Genomic DNA, 18,173 nt, shown 5'->3' with positions numbered 1-18,173 from the left:
TTACTAGTCCAGTAACAACATAGGGAGCGGGAAATTACCTCAGCACTAAGAAATTACTCAGCAGGTGGTGGTCACCGCCTTTGAGATAGGCAGAGTTGGCCACTCATCAGGGACAGGAGGGCATAACTGCAAGTCAGGCAGAAAAGGGAATCCAGTAGGTAGTGACAGAGAAGTCTCATAGAACATTACAGCGCAGAACAGGCCCTTCGGCCCACGATGTTGCACCGACCAGTTACAAAACAATGACCCACTAACCTAAACCGATCCCTTTTCGTCCATAAACCTATCCACCAATCTCTTAAACGCCCCCAAACTAGGCGCATTTACAACTGCAGCAGGCAGGGCATTCCAATCCCTCACCACCCTCTGGGTAAAGAACCTACCCCTGACATCCGTCCTATAACAACCCCCCCTTAATTTAAAGCCATGCCCCCTCGTGCTAGATTTCTCCATCAGAGGAAAAAGGCTATCACTATCCACCCTACCTAAACCTCTAATCATCTTATATGTTTCAATAAGATCCCCTCTTAGCCGCCTTCTTTCCAGCGAAAACAACCCCAAATCCCTCAGCCTCTCCTCATAGGACCTCCCCTCCATACCAGGCAACATCCTGGTAAACCTCCTCTGCACCCTCTCCAAAGCCTCCACATCCTTCCTGTAATGTGGGGACCAGAACTGCACACAGTACTCCAAGTGCGGCCGCACCAGAGTTGTGTACAGTTGCAACATAACGCTGCGACTCCTAAATTCAATCCCCCTACCAATAAACACCAGTCTCAGTCCCCGGCTTTGTCCAGAAGCTACTTGTGCTTGCGTGAATGAGGAAAAAGGACTGCAAAGTGGATGAGCAGCCTGGCTGTGGCATCATGGTGAAAGATGTCATTCAAGTTGGTGGAGGCAAAGAAATATGGTAGGGAAAGGAGACAGCAGAGCCGGGGGATAGGTAAAGTTCTCTGCAACTCCAAAGATCACATTCGCTGTCTGTCCAGTGACAGGATTAAGTCATCATCTTGCAGCTGGAGAGAAACCTGGAGTAGGACAGGGAGGATCCAGTTGTTGTGGCTCATATGGGAAATAGCACATCAGTATTCCCAGTTCTACAAAAAAGAGAACTTTAGGAGCGACAGTCCAAGTTTAAATGCAGAACAAAGCTATTAATGTCTTGTTACCGTAGCCACATGCCAACTGCCAGGGTCAAACAAATAAGAGAATTAAATGTATGGTTCAAGAAATAATCTGGGAAGAAGGGGGTTTTGAATCATGGGGCACTGGGATCAGTTCCCATAGAAGAGTAAGCTATTCCGCTAGGATAGGCTACACTTTGAGACCAGCCCACTGGTCAAATGTATAATTAGGACTGTGGGAAAGGGCTTTGAACTAATAGTAGAGGGATGGAGATGCAAGGATGAAAAAAAGAGATTTAAAAATCTAAAAAAGAGAAAAGGTCAAGGCATTAGAGCAGTATAGCAATGTGTAAAGACAAGCACTTAGGGTCAGAGTTTATTCCCAAAAGGCAATTCAATCAGCATCCCCTGCATCATTGTTGTTGACCAACTAAGTCCATTTTATGATCTTTTTATCTCCAAAAGCATCAACACATTTCAATATATTAAATCAACAGGAGATGGGGGTTGTTTCATCCTCCTACCTAATGAGTACTTGGTTGCTTAGTAGGTCCCATCAAAAGAACAGCTAATCAAAGTTCAACACTTTGCATCTTTAATACCTTCCTTTCAAGAATGTCCCAATTTGAAATGGATCTTGACACCGTCCAGGCGTGAAATTCTATGCAACAAGTCTGCAGCATCATTCATGTGGAAACTTCCCAGAAAAGTGATCAACTTTACAGCAGCTGAAGTTGTAGGTAACTCTCACTAGGTCACAGTTTCCTGCTGTTGTAACAATGTAACATACCTGGATTTCTAAAAGCATTTGGGTAAAAGGTGCCACACAAAAAGGTCCTAGGTAAGCGCACAGATTTGGAGACAATATATCAGCACAGACAGCGGTTTGGTTAACAGAAAAGCAGAAAGAGAACATAATTTGGATTTTTCCAATTACAGGTTGTGAACAATGGAGTATTGCAAAGATCAGCACTGGGTCTCAGCTATTCATCTCTTCATCTAAGTTTGCGGATGACAAAGCCGAGTGGAAAGGTAAGCTGCTGGGAGGGTAAAGAGGCTGCAAGGAGACGTAGATAGGATAAAAATAGTGGATAAAGAAATGGCAGCTGGATTAAAATGCGGGAAAGTGTGAAGTTATTCACTTTGGTCAAAAGAAGAACTGAATTTCTTTTTAAAAGGTGAGAAACTTGTACGTATTGATGTTCAAAGAGACTATGGTATGCTCACACAAAGAAAGTTGGAAATTAGCAATCAGATGCAGCAAGCAATTGTGAAGATAAATGGCATGTTGGCACTTAATGCAAGAGATTAGAGCACAAGAATAAAGTCTTGCTAGAATTGTAAGGGATCATGAGACATCTAGAGTAATGTGCACAGTTTTGATCTCCACATTCAAGATAGAATTGTACTAGAGGTAGTATAGAGAAGGTTCATTAAATTGGTCCCTGGGATGAGGGGCCAAACAAATTGGGTCTATTTTCTGAGTTTAGAAGAGTAAGAGGTGACCTCGTTGACACGTACAATATTACAAAAAGGCTTTAAAAAGGGCATTTTTTTTCCACTGGTCAGAGAATCAAAGGGCTTTGTCTCAGGATAAGGGGCTGAGCATTTCGGATCGAGACTTCTGTTTTCTATGGTTCCATGAGAAGAATTACTTCACTCAAAGGGTTTGAAATCTTTGGAATTCTCTGCCCCAGCGAACAGTGGATGCTCCATCATTGAATACATTAAAGACAGAGAGACCAATGATCCATCAGGAATCAAGGTATATGGAAATGAGCGAGAAATTGGAACTGAAGCCCAAGATCAGCCATAATCATATTAAATGTCAGGGCCGGCTGTTATATGCTCTGTCCGAGACCAGAACTCTCCATTCACCTGACGAAGGGCAAACCCTGAAAGCTTGTGAGTTTACTATCAAATAAATTGGTTGGACTTAAACCAGTCCAACACCAGCATCTCCACATCAGGGCAGGCTTGACCAGCCTTATGTTCCTTTCCTGTTTTTATCTCTTCTGTTCTTGTAGACTGGGTTTGTGGCAAGTAGATAAGGAACCAACAAAAAGAAAAAATAACTTGACCCCGTTCTTAACCATCTTGCAAAAGGCAACGTTTAGCCTTCACATTAAGGATATCCTCCAACATGCTGCATGACGTGGAATACATTTCAACACAGATTCCCACAGATTTGAAGATGGTTTGGGCTGTTAGAAGTCAATCATCTCCAGTCCCAGAACATTATTGCAGGAGTTCTTCAGGGTAGTGCTCATTTTCAGCTGCTTCGAACACCTTCCTTCCGTCAGAAGGTTAATCCTCAGCAGCATTTGTGATTCTTCTGATACTGAAATAGTGTGCCTATATGCAGCATCACTGACAGTGGCAGCAGTGTACCATCCACAAAATGCACTGCAGAAACTCATCAAGATTTCTTTCACAGCACTGTCTAAACCAGTGACCTCTACCACCTTAAAAGGACAAGGGCAGCATGTGCATGAGAACATCACCTTCCCCCCTAAGCAACATACCATTCTGACTTGGAAATATATTGTCGTTTCTTTACTGTTACCGAGTCAAATTCCTGGAACTCCCTCCCCAATATCCCTATGGATGTACCTACGTCACAGGGATGACAGCAGCTCAAAGAAATGGCTCACCACTACTTTAAGAAATTTTGGGATGGGTAATAAATGCTAATGCAGCCAGCAGCAACCATGCCCTATAAATGTATTTTTTAAAAAACACACAATTATGATCAAGAGGAGAAACTTTATCCTATTTAATCCAGAAGTGCTGAGGTCAACTACAACTACTGCACCAGGTAAAATTAGTTCACTCAGCACAAACTAGAAATCAAGATGGCTGTTCAATGGTATTGTTCTGCTTAGTCACACAGACGTCAAGTTGTAATCAATGCAACTGAATGGTCCTATAATACATTATTAGAGAGACACAAGATCATTTACAAACATGAACAACTTTCATATTTAATCTCAAAACGTTTCCTTCTGGAACATAACTAGGTGACCATCTCATATTGATGACATCTAAAGAAATGCAACAGGAAATTCAAAAGAAATTTTACCCAGAGAATGGTCAGAAGAAGTGGAATGCACTACCATGGGAAGTGACTGAAGTGAACAGTATAGAAGCATTTAAGGCAAAGCAAGACAAACCAAGGAAGGTAATTAAAGGTTATGGTAAATTTAGTTGAGAAAAGACAGGGGGCAATTCAAGTGCAGCACATATGCCAGCATAGACTGGTTGGGCCAAATGCCCTGTTTTTGCATTGTGTATCATGTCATTTACAGAATTACAATACAGAACTTGCACAGAAAATAAAGTTCAAATTATTCTCTAAACTGAGAATTATTACTCATACAAGAACATTAGCCAAGAATGAGAACGGTTAATTTGGACCAAAACCTTAGGCGTCTTCCAATTAAACAAAGTTTAAAGAGATCTAGCAATCCATCACACACGTGAGATTTGGCAAAAAGAATTGAGCATGGCATGAATGCAAGGACATGAAAAATCTGCGCCATATGCATTAGTGGAGTATCTACAGTACAAAAATCTCTGACTTCATTCCTCTATCGTCATGTTATCAGAGGATGAAAGGGACAAATGTTCTCCCTCAAAATTTCAAAACAGTAGCACACGGTGGAAAGAGACTATTATTCAGTCATGATTTTGGCATAAACACTTGTATAGTCGAGGAGTATGGGCTGGTAATTTGCCCAAACAAAACGAGCTCATGGCATAGAAAAATTGCCTCATAACTTATCTCCAAAGGACCAAGCCAAAAGCATCCAATGAGGATGGAAAGGCAAATGCATATTTTAATTTAATGAACTAGCTGTTTCTAATGTTCAGTTCATACTACACAAAGCAGATTTCACCTTTCAAGATGCGTATGAAGTCAGCTTGCGCACTTCAAACAAGAATACACCACTCAACACCACCAATAAATTAAGCACATTACTGTGGAACACTGCATGGCAAACAAACCAGATTCTCAAAAAGACCAACATGCTGATTTTTGTTGTGGTTCAAGTAAGTTTAGACCATACATCAGCTTTTACAAAAGTGGATTTCAGTCAAATATATAAGCACACTGGTTTCCAAAGTGACATAACCAGGGTGATATCATGACGGAAATAAATTTGCTCAATCACATACTGTTTTCCAAAAGTAAGTTTGAAGTTGAGAAATTTCTCAAATTTAGTAAATAAATAATTTGCGCAACAATTTGAAGCCAAACAATACAATTTTGTCTGTAGCTTTAAGTCATAATTAGTAAAAAGAATAGATATGATTTTTTGATGCTGGATAAAATAGAAAGAAAATATACTCAGGTAGGGTCTCCAGTTGAAATGCCTGGCATTTTAAAAAAAACAACAGCGTTGATGTCATGTGTCAGGCTTGGGAAATGAGTGACATTTAAGTAACATTGTAAGTTTTACAATAAAAAGTGAGTCCATGGAGGTTTAATGTTCACTTTGCAACTATTTGCTGCAGTTGCAAAGAAACAGTGTGTTAATAAGCCAGGCACTGAATTTGAATGGCATCACAATTATGGGATGTAAGCAAGTTATTATATTAAATGCAAAAGCACTGTTTTTATTTCAGACTTCCAGTATCTGCAAAATGCTAGAGATATTCAGCACATCTGACAACATTTGTGAAGCAAAAAAAAGTCAATGTTGAGTCGAATACAATTCTTCAGGACCAAAGGCAGGCAGAAATGTGATGGCTTTTATGCTGTTGAAAGAGAAAAGGGGAGAAAGAAACAGAAGAGGAAAGGTCTGGGATAGGTAGAAGTTAAATAACAAACTACGTCTTGGAAAAAAGGCAAAGGAATTCGATTTATTGTCACATGTATTAGTATACAATGAAAATTATTTTTTCTCGGACATTATGCAGACAAAGCATACGGTTCATCAAGAAGGAAAAGGAGAGGGTGCAGAATGTAGTTACATTCATAGTTAGGTGCTACAACGGTGGCAATAAAAAAAAGGAAACATTTCTCCAGAGTACACTAATGTGCATTTTCTTAGTTCATGGGATGCAAGTGTTGCTGACTTTACTCTTTATCTAACACCATGCTGTACCTGGAAGTGTTTGACGGGGACAATGTAGAGGGAGTTTTACACAGCACCTGGAACCAAGGTTCAATTCCAGCCTTGCACAACTATCTGTGTGAAGTCTGCACAATTTTCCTCCCATAGTCTTTGGACTGTGGGAAGAAAGGGGAATTAGCCAAAATATATGTGCAGTGCAAAGGGGAGGACATGGCGGGAAGCTTTTTCAGAGAGTGGGTGGGCAAATAGCTTTTTTCTGCACTGTAATGATTCTATGGCTTTACGGCTAATGCAGCATTTTGAAGGTCACCCCAATTGCCTTCCAGGAGGTGGTGGTGAACTACGTTCTTGAACTGTTGGTGCTACAGTAGTGTAGGAACACAACTGCTGTGATGGAGGGAGTTCCAGGACTTTGACCATCCACAGCGAAGATCACTGGGAGATTCAACAATGGTAATGCCGTGGAATATCAACAAAGGTGTTTTAGTTCCCTTTTGTTGGTGATTGTTTCAAATGTTATTTGGCACTTAAAAGCCCAAACTAAAAATTGTTGCCCAGATTTTGCTGCACGCAGGATTAGATTAAATCAAGTTGCGAAAATAATGAACAATCAGCGATCTGTCTTCAGAGTCAAAATCCTTCAAACTTGATGCTTTTTCAGGAAGTTTTTCCATTGGCCAAAAGGTGTTTTTCCCAGGAACATCAATCCCTGCAGGGACTCTGTCTTACCCTTTGAATGTGTTGGGATTTCGTAGAACCTTACAGTGCACACAAGGCGGCCATTCGGCCCATCGAGTGTGCACCGTATCACAATCCCACCTAGACTCTATCCCCATAATCTCATGCACTTACCCTAGTAGTTCCCCCTGACACTAAAGGGACAATTTGGCGTAGCCAATCCACCTAGCCTGCCCATTTTTGGAATGTAGAAGGAAGCCAGAGCACCTGGAGGAAACCCCATAGGCATGGGGAGAACATACAAACTCTGCACAGACAGTGACCTAAGCCGGGAATCAAACCTGGGTCCCTGGTGCTGTGAAGCAGCAGCGCTAACCGCTGTGCCGTGTCAGGGTATCGTTAAAATTTGAATTCTGAAGTGCACGTTAATCAGTTTTGTGACTTATTTTTATAAAGTAATTTTGTAAATCTTTTTTGAGGAGCTTCCCTCAGTACAAATGTAAGAAGCAGCAAGAGGAGACCATACAGCCGATTGAGTCTGCTCTGCCAATCAATATATTCATGGTTGGCCTTGGGCTTCTAGTCCATTTCCCGCCTCCTCCCCATATCCCTTAATCCCTCACGAGATCAAAAACCTGCTCATCTCAGCTTTAAAATATATTCAATGATGCTGCACCCACAACCCTGAAGGTGGGACTTTGTTTCCATAAGCAGTGTGCAGTGTTAACTCCTACTATTGTCATGGCAAGTACACCTATCCAAGAAAAAGGAGATCAAGTGGGGTTTCCTCTCACGTTGGTTGCTAACACTTAGCATGGCCATTATCTGGCAACTTTGTCCTACTTCATCAACCACGTGAGGGCAACGGGTAGGAAATCAGTGGTTTCCTTGCCCGTGTTCTTTCAGGTGCCAGGAAATTTCAGCAGTCCAGAATCAATGGTAAGGGAAGGCCTCTCAGGGCCACTGCCACCTGGCTGGAAATCATTTCTAATGGGTCTGTTCTGCAGGTAGGTCAGAACAGTGGTGATCATGATGATGTTTAGGATTTCAGTTGTTAAAGGTATGTTTGCGAGTATGACATGATCTCATCGAATGAAACAGCAGGCTCGAGGGGCTGTGGCCTACTCCTATTTTGTATGGTTATATGTTCATATCAATGGGACAGCTTCTCAACTGTGCCCATATCCAAATCCAGTACCTAGATCAATCCAAATTTTCTCAGAGTGGCTTGCTAGGCCATTTCAGAGGGTAGTTAAGGATCAACCACATTACAATGGGTCAGGAGTCATACAGGTCAGCTAGGCAACAGCAACAATTTCCTCTCCCATCAAAAAAAGCGATTGGAGAACCTGATGAGTTAAGGAAATCTAACAATTTCATTATCATTATTACTGACACCAGGTTATTATTCCAGACTTATTTAATTGGATTTAAATTCCCCAGGTGATGGTGGGCTTTGAAGTAATGTCAGTAGACTGTTAGCTCACCTGAAGAAACAGCAACACTCCTAAAGCTTGTACAACCAAATAAACCTGTTGGACTTTAACCTGGTGTTGTGAGACTTCTTACTGTACAGCAACATAACATGATCCTACCATCACAATGGAACGTTAAACTAAATGTTTCACCTGTCTATTGTTGAAAGAACAAAGGAAAAGGTCCTTCCTCTCACACTGTTGAGAAACAAGGAGACAATTCTCCTGTTGCTCCCTCCATTATCACCAAAACAGCTTAACTGGTTATTTGTTTCATTTTCTGTTTGCAGGATCATGTTTTACAAGTTGATTGACACACTTGCACACTTAACAACCTGAACGACATTTCAAAAAGCAATTAAATGAGTGAAGCAATTTGTATATTCAAGATAATAAGCTATATAAAACTAAATCCTCTTATAAGATAGACACAGGCTTAAAAGGAAACTAAAACTTATATGGCATAGTGAAATATGTGCACAGAATAAGTTAAGACAAGACATTGAGAAGCAAAATACTATTACCTTGTATCTAATTGAAACGTCAGGATGCAAGCTAAAAGTAAATCAGCAGATCCTGTCGTGTCTGTAGAAAAAACAGGGTTATCCACCTAAAATATTAAATTTTTCTCCAGAGATACAACCTGACCTGCCGAGTATTTTCAGCATTCTATTTTTATTTCAGATTACCAGCATTTTAGTATTTTGCATTTGTGTTAGATGCAATTCAGACCTCTTTCCCAACATACAAAGATATACAAGAATGTACGAATTGGAAACAGGAGTAGGCCACTCAGCCACTTCAGCATTCAATGATAGGCAGTCTGATTGCAACCTCAACTACACATTCCCACTAACTTTTCATCCTCTTGCTTAACCTCTAGCTTAAAAATATTCAAAGATTCTGCTTCCACTGCCTTGTGAAGAACTTTCCAAAGAATCTTGACCCGAGCAGAAAAGAAATTCTCATCCGAGTTAAATGGGCAATCCTTCATTTTTAAAGTGACCCCTAGCTCTAGATTCTCCCACAAGAGGAAACATCGTTGCCACATCCACCTGTCAAGCCCTCTTTAGGTGTTGTGCTTCAATCAAGTCAGCTCTTTTTTTTAACTCCAACAATAAGCCAAGCCTGTCCAACCTTTCCTCATAAGCTGATCTGCCCATGTCAGCTATTATAAACGTTGCTTACACCCTTCCTTAAATAAGATTAATACTGTACACAATACTCTTGATGTGGTCTTACCAACATCTTGTATAGCTGAACTACTCCCCTAGCAATAAATAGCATACAGTCCATCTATCAATCGTCCTTTAGAACATAGAACAGTACAGGCCCTTCGGCCCTCGATGCTGTATCGAGCTATGTCCAAAACCCAAGGTCAAGCTATCCCACTCCCTATCATTCTGGTGTGCTCCACGTGCCTATCCAATAACCACTTGAAAGTTCCTAAAGTGTCCAAATCCACTATCACAGCAGGCAGTGCATTCCACACCCCATCCACTCTGAGTAAAGAACCTATCTCCCATACACGTGGCTCCTTCAAAAGAATTGAACAGCATGGTGGCATAGTAGTTAGTATTACTGCCTCACAGCACCAGGGAACCAAGTTCAATATTCTAGCCTTGAATGACTGTCCATGTGGAGTTCGCACCTTCTCTCTGTGGGTTTTCTCCAGGTGCTCCAGTTTCTCCCACAGTCCAAAAGATGTATATGTTGTTAGGTGGATCATCTATGCTAAATGAGCAGGGTTATGGGATGGGTGGCAAGTTGCTCTTTGGAAGAGTTGGTGCAGACTCAGTAAGTTCTCCTGCACTGTAAGGATTAACTCCAATATTTACTTTTCTCAAGACCATGTTAACTCTGCCTGATTTTTGCATGCCCCAAAACATTTTTAATAATGGCTAACATTTTCCTGATGACAAGATTTTAGGCCTACTGACCTGTAATTTCCTGTTTTCTGTCTCCCTCCCTTCTTGAGTAAAGTAGTCACAATTTGCACAAGCACTGAAAACACAATAATCGGGAGTGGTGAACAGAAAACAAACTGCAGTGCTTTGCTTTAAATATATCTCATGACCTCTCAAAAGTATCTGAAGTAAGAAACCAAAAACACACTTGTTGTCACATCATGAAATTATAGCCTGTAATTGTTATTTTCTTCACACCTTTGCTGTCCAGCATTTTGCTTAGCCACTGTGGATACCAATGAAGATCCTATGAGGGCAAGGTGATAAACAAGTAAGCCAAAAAAAGTTCTCTTCACTTCGCTCTAATGGCATGCTTAAAGTCTGAGCAAGTGGGATCAGTTCCTTGGGCACATTAAAGAAACTTACAGAAATCAATGTTACCCCTAAAGATGTTTGGGAGTGAAGAATATCCCAATACATAATTGAATACCGCACACAGAAGCATACTGTGAAAAGGGTACCACTCCACCCAAGGATATACACACCAGCAGTGGAATTAATGCCTTATCATTGGAACAGGAAGTAAAAGGGGAGAATTGTATTTTCTGAACCAACAGTTGAGAAGTACCAGTTTATCTTATATAGATTGTGCATTAAGAATAGGAAGAGACATTAGTTATAAGTCAACCCTGTATTAAAGCAAATTGCTTCATAAGTTATACCTGGTCAGAGACAGAATAGATTAGCAACACAAGTTTGGTTTAATAACACTTCTTTTTTTTAAAAGCCAAGCAAGCCACTATAAAATAACTCGCCTCAGATTTAATTTCAAGACTGCATTGCAATATTTAAAACATCTCGCAAACTAACACTTTTACTGACTGATCAGTTCAATGCCATACATATCATAACATGAACCTTCAAGGCCAAGGAAAGGACCATGTTCATGCCAATTTGAAAACAAATTCTTCAGAAACTTGAACATATAACCTGACTGCCACTCCAGTGCACTGAGACCACAATGTCAGACAGACTGTCCTTCAGGTAAGACCAAAACCCCTTTCCTTATGCCTTCTCTTCAGGTGGCCATAAAAGATTCTAAGACTATTCAATGATGAGTAAAGCAGTTCCTCCTGGGTCCTGCTCAATATTATTCACACAAGATTATCTGGGTCTTACCTCATTATGTTCATAAGTTAACTCTTATTTCCCATATTCAAATAGTGATCAGAATATTTTATTTACTGTCAAGTTCTCAGGACAACCTCAGTTTTAAGAACATAAGAAATAGGAGCAGGAGTAGGCCATCTAGACCTTCGAGCCTGCCCTGCCATTCAATAAAATCATGGCTGATCTGAAATGAATCAGTTCCACTTACCTGCCTGCTCCCCACAACCCTTAATTCCCTTATCGATCAGAAATCTATCCACCCGTGACTTAAACATATTCAACGAGGTAGCCTCCACCACTTCAACAGGCAGAGAATTCCAGAGATTCACTACTCTGAGAAAAGAAGTTCCTCCTCAACTCTGTTTTAAACTGCCCCCCGCCACCCCCCCCTTACTTTGAGGCTGTGCCCTCTAGTTCTGGTTTCCTTTAAGTGGAAAGAATCTCTCTACCTCTACCCTATCTAGCCCCTTCATTACATGTCTCTATAAGATCTCCCCCCTCAGCCTTCTAAACTCTGAGTACAGGCCCAATGTACTCACTCAATCTCTCCTCATAAGCTAACCCTCTCTTCTCCGGTATCAACTTGGTGAACCTTCTCTGTTATCCCTCCAAGGCCAATATATCCTTTCACAAATAAGGGGACCAAAATTGCACACAGTACTCCAGTCGCGGCCTCACCAGTGCCTTGTACAGTTGCAGCAAGACCTCCCTGCTCTTATATTCTATCCCAACTTTCCGTTCGCCTTCTTGATCACCTGCAGACTGAGTTTTTGTGATTTGTGCACAAGGACCCCCAGGTCCTTCTGCACAGTAGCATGCTGCAACTTTTCACCATTGAAATAATATTCCATCCTACTATTATTTCTTCCAAAGGTGGATAAACTCATATTTGCCAACTTTAAAAAGGTGGCTCATAAATTAGCTATATATTCTTTCCATCTTTTGCAGATCTGCTCCACCTTCTCTCAAAACTCTCACTTTCAACTGCCACCATCCCAAAATAAAAGCAGCTTTCATGCAATGATTATAAAATCATTTAATCAAGTTACACATTGTACTACATGAATGTCGGTTGTAAATACAACCCAAATTCAAGATTATTTTTCAAATCAGCATAAGCCACTATAACAATGATGATCCTACGATCACTGGTTTATAAGTAATCTTCTCTGTTCCTCCTTTTTAAAAAGGCATTCCCAGAACCCACTGGTGCTGCTATTTTTAATCTCTACAATTGTAACATATACATTTTGACCCAATTTCCTAGTACCAGATTGTAATCAGATACAACACAAAAATGCAGTCACTGCTGGAATCAGAATGATGGGAAAATAAAACAAATTGTCCCATTTACAGGTATCACCACAGATCACAGCATACAAGGCAACATTTGAAGCTCCCAAAAGTCATGTGAACCACCAGTGAGGGTGGCTATTGTTTTGAAATGTGAAAAAACAAACACCAATAAATTTATATTGATGTGCAGTTTACTGAATATTTTAATTATACAATGTTTTGACCACAAAGCTGTAAACAAATTGAAGTTCATTTTCGGCATCTGGCAAAAAGTTATTTATTCAATTCATCAAATCAATTGTTATCACAATAAAGAATCCCCCTCTGGACCAGTTTCAGAATCATCCCTCCACAATAAATCATCTTCCTCTCCATCTACCGACTTGGATGGTCTGAACAAACTGACTTCACTTGCTGAACCCACAGCATTGCATAATTTATGAAACCACACAAAACATCAAACTTGCATAAACATCACATAGGCTTCTGTTTCCTTCAACCGTCAACCTTTCCCATTCCACATTAACACAATCCTTAAAATTGTTGAGGTACACATCTAAAGGCTAAACGACTGAACTTAGGGCAAAACAGTGGCAGGCACTGCTGCCTCACAGCACCAGGGATCTGGGTTTGATTCCTGGCTTCAGCCACTGTATGTGTGAAGTTTGCACATTCCCCTCAATGTCTGCACTGGTTTTCTCCAGTGTGCTGTTTCCTCCCAGAGTCCAAAGATATGCAAGTTAGGCTGATTGGCCATGCTAAATTGACCGTTAAGTGTCAGAGGGACTAGCAAGGTACACGTGGGACTACAGGAATAGGAGCTGGGTGGGATTGTGGTCGGTGCAGGCTTGATGGGCCAAAAGGCCTCTTTCCACACTGTAGGGATTCTATGTTTCTATTCTATGTTAGACCTCCAGTATAATTACAATATGGGTGTTATTCCTTCACAGGCACCTCTCGATCTTACATGGGATCTGAACATGCCTCAAACCAACAAGCTGCATTCTTCAGGTCGGCCACAAAGATAGCTATTCCAAGCATGACTAAGCCGTAACTTCACTCCACCCATCTTCACAAACATGCACAAAAACTCATCCAGGAAATTTGGTGTTAAATTCTTTAATTTTGTTCTGCCAGTCATGCAAGCTGGTCCCACCTTGAATCTTGTCCGTGTCTTTTTGTTTTCATGAGAGTGGCTTCACCCCTTCCACGCTGCAGTTTGGCAGTTGGGGATAACTGAAATTCATGGGTTTCTCATTCATGTTGTCACTGTGACTTAACAAGTCTTCACATTTTTGCCACTGTTGGATGACTACTGGCTGGATATTGGCAATTTTGACATCAAGGTCTTTTGGTTGTCTGATTGATCTTGGCCTTCTGCCATCAACATTAGAAATCTTTGTCCCATAAAGCATTACACCAACCAGCTGTTTGCCTCTGGAATCTTTGCTCAACTCAGGATTTGATAAACCAAGTGTCTATTTACACATTACATTTCAAATGATGGTGCACTATTCTGGCCATTTGACCCAATCTGCTACATGCTTCTCAAGATAAGGCCAGTGTTTGGTCTTTGTTAAGGGTGCATTTGATCTTGGGCATCTTCTTCAAGACAGATTTTTTCTTCCATTCTCTTACCACTAACAGCAAATTTCCTCACTGCAGCAGTTATTTGACAAGTTATCAAATGTTAAAACTTCTACCTTGAAAGCAGTTTCACACTTCATTCATTTTGTTGGAGGATAAAATTCTGTTCAATGCGCAGCCTGCCCTGTGTGGTGGTGTTTTAAATTTCTAGGCATCATTTCTAGCTCATACATTGCATGCTTGATTCCCTGTTACCAATTTAACAGTACAAGATAAAACATGCATTCCAAGGGAGAAAAATTGAGATCAACGAATGTCCAAGAATAGCACTGCGTAGCTGAAGGAAGCAGGGGTAGGGGGAGTTGACCTGTATGACAAGTATATGCAAGAACATAATTTTTGGCACTATTTGAATGGGGGTTTATACATTGCAATTGAGTGCCACTATGCCACAAAGTGCATGAACATGACTTTATGCCTGTAATGTCCCTATTCAGGGAACACCCAATCTCAAGGTGAGACAGGAAGAAGTACTAGCAAAGGACCAAATCAAGCATGACTATGCTGATCTCATTTTTAGTAGTTAACTATATAGTAACACTGGCAAGACCCTGAGAATTGATCAATTGCAAACCCAGCTACTTAGAAATTGTATGGCACCAGATTATAATTTACTGGGGGGAGTACAGTGATTGAAGGAGAGAACCAATTTTATACAAACGGCGTTACACACCTTCCAAAATGGTACAAGAGCACACATTTCATCTTCTTTCCCTTTTCGTGTTCAAATGAGTGCTTCGTTGAAGGATGTACTCTTTACAATTGCAATAAAGTGCAGCAGAAAGGTTGAATAGGACAATATAAAGAAAGCTGGAAACGGGTAGCATTTTGGTGGATTTTAATTCTAGACGTCCTGCTGAGTGGGAAAATGGTTTACGTACAGCAAAATCGAAATTTAATCCTCTTTTTCTTCAAAAATCTTGTATAGTGCGAACACTGTAATCACCAAGTCCAGATATTAAACAATTTTATAGTGTGAGAAAAAGCATTTTAAAAAAATCAATTGTTTAAGAGATAAGAGGGCTTTTGCGCCAGATTAGGGATGAGTCGTTAGGTAAACTGTTCATTTGCAGATACGCTATGCAAATTAAACCATTACGTTTTACTGATAGCGGCATTCCAAAAAAAACAAGCAAGAGCTACAATAAACTTTGCAGTTACGTTATAGAAAATATGAAGACGTGCTGCTGTTCGTGAGAAGGTTAATCTCCAATGTCGCTCGGGAGATTTCAATTGTTACTTCAAGGCTATTTGACAATCTTTCACACATTATAAAAGGCCCAGCACCGATGTCTACAATCTGCTTTATAAGTCATGAATACAGTTAACTTAGTTTGATGATGAAGGATTGCAAATAAAATATCTTGGGTTGACTGTCCCAAGACACGTTTACACCACGGTGATAACAGCAAAATCCTTGTTCACCGCAATGGAAATAATGCATCAGTGTCAAAGCTGGAATTTACAAATTGTTCAGGAATGCACTTGGAAGCTACACAGTCATCCTCAGACCCGGGGAGCCCTGGATACACACTCTACCTGACCGTTCAACCTTATTAACAATGAAAATACCCGCTTGAAGTGCTGTTACTTAAAATCTAACCGATGGCCAGGGACTGAGTAATGCTCGCTTTACTGTAAAACAAAAAAAAAATGTCAGCGTTGGAAATGCACGTTTTAAAATGGATGAATGAGTGGAAGCGGCTTCATTTCCTTTATCATTTCAAAATAAACGAACGGAAGGATTGAACCCAGCGGGGTCTTACTTGAATCTGCCCCCGCAATGTTGACACTGCTCGCCGACCCATCCTTGGTCGCAGATGCAGCTCCCATTCACACATCTGCCGTAGATGCAGGGCGCCTTGTCGCAGTCTCGGCAAAGCCCCACACGGGCCGACACCACCAGGTAGAGGAGAGCGTAGCAGACACCGGAGCGGCCGGGCTCCGGGCCGTCCCGGGCGGCCACCACAGCCGCCGCCGCCGAGGGCCCCTTACTCCAGCTCCAGCGGCTCAAAGCCGGTCCGGTTTGCGGGCTCCCAGCGCCGTTCACAGCCGCCATTTTAACCTGCTGTAATCCAGACAAACCCCCCCCCAAAAAAAAATAACCCTCACACTCACACACACGCAGACAATTTCTCCCCCCTTTTTTACTATCCACTCCTTCCAAACCAGGACTCCTCCCTCAAGAAAAATAACAAATCAATTCCCAACCCCCTCAATTATCTTCCCCTTTTTTACTCCTCACTTCTCCCACTCAATATCAGTCTGAACCCTCCCCCCTCCTCAGCTCTCACCCCCACCACTACTCCCCCCCCTTCACACCCCCACTTCTCCCCCCCCCCCTTTCACACCCCCACTTCTCCCAAACTAGGAATCCTCACTACATAAAATCACATTAATTCTTAACCCCCCCCCCCCACTCTCCCCCCTTCCCAAATTAGGAGTCTTCACTCAAAATCAAATTAATTCTTAACCCCCCCCCCCACTCTCCCCCCTTCCCAAATTAGGAGTCTTCACTCAAAATCAAATTAATTCTTAACCCCCCCCCCCACTCTCCCCCCTTCCCAAATTAGGAGTCTTCACTCAAAATCAAATTAATTCTTAACCCTCCCCAAGTTCTCTCCCCTACCCCTTCAGCCCCCCCCCTTTTTTTTGTCCCCACTCCTCCCAAACTGGGGGACTCCTCCCTCAATAAAAAAAAACAACTTTTCCTCCCTCCCTCCCTCCCTCCCTCTTCCAACTCCGAAAGCCGGGGGAGCCTCAGCACTTTTTAAAAAATAATATTTTTTTCAAAATATTGATTTTTTTTTCTCCCCCTTCAAAGAAGTCGGATACTTTCCAAACGATCGTCTTTTTGTCCCCTCTATCTCTTAAAAGTCAATCCTTCCCCCCTGTCACCTCCCCCCCCAAAAAAAAACACAGAAAATGATTTAGAAACATGACTGGCGAGGCTTCAGGTAAAGCGCCGAGCTTTTAAAACGTCTGCAAAATAAAAAGTCAGCCGAGATGTGTGGAGAGCAAGTAAGCAGCAACGGCTGGACAGCGGGAACTCCAAGTCTGCTCATCATTCCGGCTACATATGTTTATGTCCTTTCACGATAAAGCGCAGCACACAGGAATAAAACTACCCCCTGCTTTTGTTTTTTGTCCACTGACTGAGGGGTAAGGCTGCCACCCTCGCAGCACCTGATCGCCAGCCCCGGGGCTCAGCGTTCAGTTACCCGGTTCCAGCTCTAGAACTTTCTTCTCCCCCCCAACTGCCACAAAGCTGTTCATTAAAGGGGCAGTGTTCCAGGAGAGCTGTGCATGTGCCAGTCCCTGCAAACAATAAAAAAAACACTCATCCTTCCAATGTATTTTATCATCTTAAAAAAAAATCAGGCCACTTAAATGATTTCCCTCTCTCCTTTTCATTCAATCAAGAAGAGAAATCGTGCATACCGTTTTCTCTGTTCAATTTCTGATAAAGACCATAGGGGAGTGCAGAGGAGGTTTACTAGGCTGATACCGGAGTTGAGGGGGTTGAGCTATGAGGAGAGGCTGAATAAACTAGGCTTGTACTCGTTGGAGTTTAGAAGAATGAGGGGAGATCTCATTGAGACGTATAAGATGATGAATGGGATGGACAGGACAGAGGTGGAGAGACTCTTCCCGCTCAAAAAAGACAGTAGGACTAGGGGGCACAGCCTCAAGATAAAGGGGGGGCAGTTTAGAACGGAGTTGAGGAGGAACTTCTTCACTCAAAGGGTGGTGAATCTCTGGAATTCTCTGCCCATTGAAGTGGCGGAGGCTGCC

General features: G+C 41.7%; 1 protein-coding gene across 3 annotated transcripts in view; it reads right to left on the bottom strand.

Moving 5' to 3' along the window:
- Window positions 1-16,441, bottom strand: part of atrnl1b (attractin-like 1b) — an 883,775-nt gene extending 867,334 nt beyond the window's left edge. For all 3 annotated transcript variants that reach the window (XM_080205830.1, XM_080205831.1, XM_080205832.1), the window contains exon 1: window positions 16,145-16,441. In XM_080205830.1, coding sequence (XP_080061956.1) covers window positions 16,145-16,437 — 293 coding nt within the window. In that variant the 5' untranslated portion in view covers window positions 16,438-16,441. The remainder of the gene's footprint in view (window positions 1-16,144) is intronic.
- Window positions 16,442-18,173: the final 1,732 nt, after the last annotated feature.

Source organism: Carcharhinus amblyrhynchos, chromosome 17 (assembly GCF_965287045.1).
Source record: "Carcharhinus amblyrhynchos chromosome 17, sCarAmb.v2.hapA, whole genome shotgun sequence".
Lineage (NCBI taxonomy): Eukaryota > Metazoa > Chordata > Chondrichthyes > Carcharhiniformes > Carcharhinidae > Carcharhinus > Carcharhinus amblyrhynchos.
This window is presented reverse-complemented; position numbering and strand designations above follow the sequence as displayed.